The sequence below is a fragment of the Coregonus clupeaformis genome, unplaced genomic scaffold (assembly GCF_020615455.1).
Source record: "Coregonus clupeaformis isolate EN_2021a unplaced genomic scaffold, ASM2061545v1 scaf0667, whole genome shotgun sequence".
NCBI classification, from domain to species: domain Eukaryota; kingdom Metazoa; phylum Chordata; class Actinopteri; order Salmoniformes; family Salmonidae; genus Coregonus; species Coregonus clupeaformis.
Window position 1 is genome coordinate 201,399 of NW_025534122.1, and position 8,185 is coordinate 209,583.

Genomic DNA, 8,185 nt, shown 5'->3' on the forward strand with positions numbered 1-8,185 from the left:
CAACAATACTGATGCACCACACCAGCCTGACCTGGGTTGCAAATAGCATTTGTTTTCTTTCAAATACTTCGAGCATGTGATTGAGCGAGCCTGTGGCGCCGGAGGGGCAGGATTAGAAACGGGGCTATTCCATTGGTTGTATTACTTCAGACAAGTTGAAATAAAGCACAGCTAAAGTATTTAAAAGTGAACAACCCAGCATCCTCAGGAGAGAGAGAGAGAGAGAGAGACAGCGCCTCAATAAATGTCGCTGTGTAAGTGAAGCTCTGAGAGAGAGAGAGAGACAGACAGGACACACAGGTTTCTGTCTCAATAGGCTGTGCTGTTGTGTTTATACTACAAATATCTAAAAGGACACTATATCTTTCAATAGAAATGTAATTTAATGTGCAATACATAAATAATATGCCATTTAGCAGACGCTTTTATCCAAAGCGACTTGCAGTCATGCGTTCATACATCAAGTCATTCTACATATAAACAATGCACATATTGTTATTGTTATTGTTCTAAAACATATTTGTAGTCCAACATAACCAGATGGAGAAATAAACAAAGTGCATTTATAGTTCATCATTAGTCCAGATAGACTGACGTTGCATCCTGTCCCAGAGGAATATGTTTGTGAGAACCAGGGTGTGCAGAGAGAGGAGCCATTTTGATTACATTTAAATGTTTCACATGCTGTGACATGACCTGCTTAAATTATAGGGGAGCTATGAGCATAGACTGGTCGTGACAGATCCTTCATTTACCAGAAATGATATCACAGAAATTACTGTTGGCCCCTGTCATATCCTACATATCCACAAAGGGAATATGACTGATCCCTGACATACTCTCTCTCAAAATGTAAAGGGACCGATCCCCTGTGTTGAAGGACAGGGTGAGACCTATAGCCTAGTAGATGAATGCCCAACAGGCTCGGAAACAGGCCACACAGGAACATCAAGACTTTGGTGCAGATTGCCACCAAATATGTAATACTTTATACTGAATGGAAGAAATACTTTAACCACTGCTAGCTGAAGTTGAAAGACTGTGTGTCTGTGTGTGTGTGTGCGTGCGTGTGTGTGTGTGTGTGTGTGTGTGTGTGTGTGTGTGTGTGTGTGTGTGTGTGTGTGTTTGTGCGTGTGTGTGTGTGCGTATGTGTTCTCAGGCAGGTAGGCAGAAGGGAGGGGTGTGTGAGCTTCCTGCTTGGCTGAGTCAGAGCCTCAGGCAACAAACCGGTTGGTTGAGGATAATGTGAGAAAAAGAGAAGTAAAGAGTGAAATGAGAGACACACCCCATGGCTCACGCCCCGCCCAAGCCCCACCCTACTGACAACACCAAACACACTCCGTTTGCACACAGACTCTCTTCCTCAGGTATGTGTGTCTCTGTCTGCCTCTGGATATACTGGACCAGTAGAGAGGTATGAAGGTTCCAGAGAGAGTCCCAAAGAGCTTACACAACACTTAGACACCAAGCCTGCTTTGTGTTGACAGACAGACAGACATACAGACAGTCTCTCTCTCTCTCGCTCTCTCTATCTCTCTCTCTCTCTCTCTCTCTCTCTCTCTCTCTCTCTCTCTCTCTCTCTCTCTCTCTCAATTCAATTTCAATTCAATTTCAATTTAAGGGCTTTATTGGCATGGGAAACGTATGTTAACGTTGCCAAAGCAAGTGAAGTAGATAGTAAACAAAAGTGAAATAAACAATAAATATTAACAGTAAACATTACACTCAGAAGTTCCAAAAGAATAAAGACATTTCAAATGTCATATTATGTCTATATACAGTGTTGTAACAATGTGCAAATAGTTAAAGTACAAATGGGAAAATAAATAAACATAAATATGGGTTGTATTTACAATGGTGTTTGTTCTTCACTAGTTGCCCTTTTCTTGGGCAACAGGTCACAAATCTTGCAGCTGTGATGGCACACTGTGGTTTTTCACCCAGTAGATAAGGGAGTTTATCAAAATTGGGTTTGTTTTCGAATTCTTTGTGGATCGCTGTAATCTGAGGGAAATATGTGTCTCTAATATGGTCATACATTTGGCAGGAGGTTAGGAAGTGCAGCTCAGTTTCCACCTCATTTTGTGGGCAGTGTGCACATAGCCTGTCTTCTCTTGAGAGCCAGGTCTGCCTACGGCGGCCTTTCTCAATAGCAAGGCTATGTTCACTGAGTCTGTACATAGTCAAAGCTTTCCTTAAGTTTGGGTCAGTCACAGTGGTCAGGTATTCTGCCACTGTGTACTCTCTGTTTAGGGCCAAATAGCATTCTAGTTTGCTCTGTTTATTTGTTTGTTCTTTCCAATGTGTCAAGTAATTCTCTTTTTGTTTTCTCATGATTTGGTTGGGTCTAATTGTGTTATTGTCCTGGGGCTCTGTGGGGTCTGTTTGTGTTTGTGAACAGAGCCCCAGGAACAGCTTACTTAGGGGACTCTTTTCCGAGTTCATCTCTCTGTAGGTGATGGCTTTGTTATGGAAGGTTTGGGAATCGCTTCCTTTTAAGTGGTTATAGAATTTAACGGCTCTTTTCTGGATTTTGATAATTAGCGGGTATTGGCCTAATTCTGCTCTGCATGCATTATTTGGTGTTTTACGTTGTACACGGAGGATGTTTTTGCAGAATTCTGCATGCAGAGTCTCAATTTGGTGTTTGTCCCATTTTGTGAATTCTTGGTTGGTGAGCGGACCCCAGACCTCACAACCATAAATGGCAATGGGTTCTATAACTGATTCAAGTATTTTTAGCCAGATCCTAATTGGTATGTCACATTTTATGTTCCTTTTGATGGCATAGAAGGCCCTTCTTGCCTTGTCTCTCAGATCGTTCACAGCTTTGTGGAAGTTACCTGTGGCGCTGATGTTTAGGCCGAGGTATGTATAGTTTTTTGTGTGCTCTAGGGCAACGGTGTCTAGATGGAATTTGTATTTGTGGTCCTGGCAACTGGACCTTTTTTGGAACACCATTATTTTTGTCTTACTGAGATTTACTGTCGGGGCCCAGGTCTGACAGAATCTGTGCAGAAGATCTAGGTGCTGCTGTAGGCCCTCCTTGGTTGGGGACAGAAGCACCAGATCATCAGCAAACAGAAGACATTTGACTTCAGATTCTAGTAGGGTGAGGCTGGGTGCTGCAGACTGTTCTAGTGCCCTCGCCAATTCGTTGATATATATGTTGAAGAGGGTGGGGCTTAAACTGCATCCCTGTTTTACCCCACGGCCCTGTGGAAAGAAATGTGTGTGTTTTTTGCCAATTTTAACCGCACACTTGTTGTTTGTGTACATGGATTTTATAATGTCGTATGTTTTTCCCCCAACCCCATTTTCCATCAATTTGTATAGCAGACCCTCATGCCAAATTGAGTCAAAAGTTTTTTTTAAATCAACAAAGCATGAGAAGACTTTGCCTTTGTTTTGGTTTGTTTGTTTGTCAATTAGGGTGTGCAGGGTGAATACGTGGTCTGTCGTACGGTAATTTGGTAAAAAGCCAATTTGACATTTGCTCAGTACATTGTTTTCACTGAGGAAATGAACTAGTCTGCTGTTAATTATAATGCAGAGGATTTTCCCAAGGTTGCTGTTGACGCATATCCCACGCTAGTTATTGGGGTCAAATTTGTCTCCACTTTTGTGGATTGGGGTGATCAGTCCTTGGTTCCAAATATTGGGGAAGATGCCAGAGCTAAGGATGATGTTAAAGAGTTTAAGTATAGCTAATTGAAATTTGTGGTCTGTATATTTTATCATTTCATTGAGGATACCATCAACACCACAGGACTTTTTGGGTTGGAGGGTTTGTATTTTGTCCTGTAGTTCATTCAATGTAATTGGAGAATCCAGTGGGTTCTGGTAGCCTTTAATAATTGATTCTAAGATTTGCATTTGATCATGTATATTTTTTTGCTGTTTGTTCTCTGTTATAGGGCCAGAAAGATTGGAGAAGTGGTTTACCCATACATCTCCGTTTTGAATAGATAGCTCTTCGTGTTGTTGTTTGTTTAGTGTTTTCCAATTTTCCCAGAAGTGGTTAGAGTCTATGGATTCTTCAATTACATTGAGCTGATTTCTGACATGCTGTTCCTTCTTTTTCCGTAGTGTATTTCTGTATTGTTTTAGTGATTCACCATAGTGAAGGCGTAGGCTCAGGTTTTCTGGGTCTCTATGTTTTTCGTTGGATAGGTTTCTCAATTTCTTTCTTAGGTTTTTGCATTCTTCATCAAACCATTTATCACTGTTGTTACTTTTCTTTAGTTTTCTCTCTCTCTCTCTCTCTCTCTCTCTCTCTCTCTCTCTCTCTCTCTCTCTCTCTCTCTCTTTCTCTCTCTCTCTCCTTCTCTCCCCCCCACTCTCTCTCGTACCTGGCAGTGAGATAATTTCATAAAAGCCATGCTTGTTTGGGCTTGTCAGTTAAACTAACTATTTTCATACATTCTAAAAGCAAGAGGGTGCAGCAGTTTTTTTCTTTGTTTTACTGTAAAAATAGATCTAAATCAAGTGTAATTTATTTTTATGATTCCCTTCTCCAAACGGATTACTCATTTACCTAGCTCTTATCAATAGCTCTTATCGAGTTGTAAATCACAGTGCATGGAGAATGGTGTTATTTCTATCGGAAAAAAATAAGTAGATAATATGCCATTTAGCAGACGCTTTCATCCAAAGCGATTTACAGTCATGCGTGCATACATTTTTGTGTATGGGTGGTCCCGGGGATCGAACCCACTACCTTGGCGTTACAAGCGCCGTGCTCTACTAGCTGAGCTACAGAGGACCACACCCAGATGATCTGGTAGGTTCGCTAGACGTTATTCATGGTTTCCTCCCGAGTAAAGGTGGTGGAATTATTAGGGATTTAAATCAAGGTCAGAATATGGCTATATGTAGACACACCTAGACAATCCTAGACACACCTCCGCCACACCTTCATTTATTCGATCTCCACCAAAAAAACGAATAGTTAGTTGGTGAATAGCATGCTATTTTCATGCTTCAATTCCAGGTCTGAATACGGTAGAGAGAAAAGTGCATAAAAAGGGAAATAGCGTTCCATTTACGCGCATTTAACGGTCGGGATCGGCCCCTATGGGCATATAGTAGAAATACGCTAAATACATTATTCAGCTACAGTAAACACATTAATTGCCAAGTCAATAGTTAGTTTATTGTACATTTGAGTGCCATGTCACCATAGGAGGTTAGTTCCTACCTGAGGAGGTGTAGTGTGAGGCTGAGCCGTTCTGACGTGGAAGCGTCGAGGTTTTCTCGGCGAGTCGCATAGCAACCTGCTGCTGGACCCGCTTGGTCCGGGTCATCTCATCCGACAGGGTGCCCCCATTACCCCCGAGCTGGATCTCGGACGGGACAGCATAAGTGCTGACTGCGGTCTTGGGCTGCAAAGCGGACAAAAATACATGATCTTGAGTCACGAAACTCATTTCGACACTCGGTTGTGACGGTTGGACGTCTCAGAAAGATAGAAAATAAAAGTTCCAAGTATTCCAACCGAGAGCGATGTTTGTTTGTCTGTTTCTCGTGTTAACTAATTCTGTTCCGGAAATAATTAATTTGGGAATCAGTTTAATCGATATTGGTTGTTGAGTTTCTCACTCAGGTGTGAGATACTTTTCGAAAGACTGCTCCCTCGGTAATGAAAGGTATCTGCTGAAATAACAACGGGGTGGAGTCTGTGAGAGAGAGAACAGGTTACCTGACAGGAGAATAATCTCTCTCGCTGTGCTGTATGCCATGTGGATGGCCCAATAGGTCTAATGACAGAATATAACATCATGATAATGACATAGATATAAATAACATTCATATTCATAATAATATTACTAATATTAACATTGATACTGCTATTAATAATAACAATAACAATAGCAGTATTAATAATAAACACAACAATAGCCTATTAATAATAGGATATTCGTATGTGATAACACTTTTTTTTCTCCCAATTCCACAAACTTTTGTCATGTACTAATATTTTCTGATATACAGTGCATTCGGAAAGTAGCTCCTCTGTAGCTCAGCTGGTAGAGCACGGCGGTTGTAACGCCATGGTAGTGGGTTCGATCCCCGGGACCACCCACCCATACACAAAAATATATATATATATATGCTCGCATGACTGTAAGTCGCTTTGGATAAAAGCGTCTGCTAAATGGCATATTATGTATTATTATTTATTCAGACCCCTTGACTTTTTCCACATTTTGTTACATTACAGCCTTATTCTAACATTTATTACATTGGTTTTTTTACTCATCAATCTACACACAATACCCCATAATGACAAAGCAAAAACGGGTTATATATATATATATAAAAAAAAACTGAAATATCACATTTACATAAGTATTCAGACCCTTTACTCAGTACTTTGTTGAAGCACCTTTGGCAGCGATTACAGCCTCAAGTCTTCTTGGGTATGAAGCTACAAGCTTGACACACCTGTATTTGGGGAGTTTCTCCCATTATTTTCTGCAAATCCTCTCAAGCTCTGTCAGGTTGGATGGGGAGCGTCGCTGCACAGCTATTTTAAGGTCTCTCCAGAGATGTTCGATCAGGTTCAAATCCGGGCTCTGGCTGGGCCCGAAGCCACTCCTGCGTTGTCTTGGCTGTGTGCTTAGGGTCATTGTCCTGTTGGAAGGTGAATCTTGACCCCAGTCTGAGGTCCTGAGTGCTCTGGAACAGGTTTTCATCAAGGATCTCTCTGTCCTTTGCTCCGTTCATCTTTCCCTCGATCCTGACTAGTCTCCCAGCCCCTGCCACTGAAAAACATCCCCACAGCATGATGCTGTCACCACCATGCTTCACCGTAGGTTTCCTCCAGACGTGACACTCGGCATTCAGGCCAAAGAGTTCAATCTTGGTTTCATCAGACCAGAGAATCTTGTTTCTCATGGTCTGAGAGTCTTTAGGTGCCTTTTGGCAAACTCCAAGCTGGCTGTCATGTGCCTTTTACTGAGGAGTGGCTTCTGTCTGGCCACTCCACCATAAAGGCCTGATTGGTAGAGTGCTGCAGAGATGGTTGTCCTTCTGGAAGGTTCTCCCATCACCACAGAGGAACTCTAGAGCTCTGTCAGAGTGACCATCGGGTTCTTGGTGTCTTGGTGGTTCCAAACTTCTTCCATTTAAGAATGATGGAGGCCAATGTGTTCTTGGGGACCTTCAATGCTGCAGAAATGTTTTGGTACCCTTCCCCAGATCTGTGCCTTGATACAATCCTGTTTCGAAGCTCTACGGACAATTCCTTCGACCTCATGGCTTGGTTTTTGCTCTGACATGCACTGTCAACTGTGGGACCTTATATAGACAGGTGTGTGCCTTTCCAAATCATGTCCAATCAATTGAATTTACCCCAAGTGGACTCCAATCAAGTTGTAGAAACATCTCAAGGATGATCAATGGAAACAGAATGCACCGGAGCTCAATTTTGAGTCTCATAGCAAAGGGTCTGAATGCTTGTGTAAATAAGGTATTTCAGTTCTTTTTTAATAAATTTGCAAACATTTCTAGAAACCTGTTTTCGCTTTGTCATTATGGGGTATTGTGTGTAGATTGATGAGGGAAAAAAAACAATTTAATCAATTTTAGGCTGTAATGTAACAAAATGTGGAAGAATTCAAAGGGTCTGAATACTTTCCAAATGCACTGTAGATCAAAAGTCCCTTTAAATCAAGTTTGATTTGATTTGATTAGAGCCAATCACACAACAAGGCGTGGTGCAGAACCCTGTGATTAAAGCTCTGACTGACACAAGGTGTGGTGCAGAACCCTGTGATTAAAGCTCTGACTGACACAAGGTGTGGTGCAGAACCCTGTGATTAAAGCTCTGACTGACACAAGGTGTGGTGCAGAACCCTGTGATTAAAGCTCTGACTGACACAAGGTGTGGTGCAGAACCCTGTGATTAAAGCTCTGACTGACACAAGGTGTGGTGCAGAACCCTGTGATTAAAGCTCTGACTGACACAAGGTGTGGTGTGCCTGGCGTGTGTATCTCTGATCAGTGTACAACAGTGCTGTAACACATTACCAGCTAATACGTTGGTTTTATGACACAGAATTGTTCTGGCCATCACTACTCACAACTCATTGTTAGGTACAGTATCTTCTCATCTCAATGTGTTCAAATGGATCTGCATGTATTTTTGGACCAGTGTATGTGAAAGGAGGGCAGTGATCAA

The 8,185-nt window shown here is 41.9% G+C and overlaps 1 protein-coding gene across 1 annotated transcript in view; it reads right to left on the bottom strand.

Annotated features, from left to right (window-relative positions):
- The window catches only part of pkp3a (plakophilin 3a), a 35,193-nt gene extending 29,568 nt beyond the window's left edge, over positions 1-5,625 (bottom strand). Inside the window, exon 1 of the mRNA XM_041836709.2 lies at positions 5,201-5,625. Within this exon, the coding sequence (XP_041692643.2) occupies positions 5,201-5,429 (229 nt within the window). The 5' untranslated portion in view covers positions 5,430-5,625. The remainder of the gene's footprint in view (positions 1-5,200) is intronic.
- Positions 5,626-8,185: the final 2,560 nt, after the last annotated feature.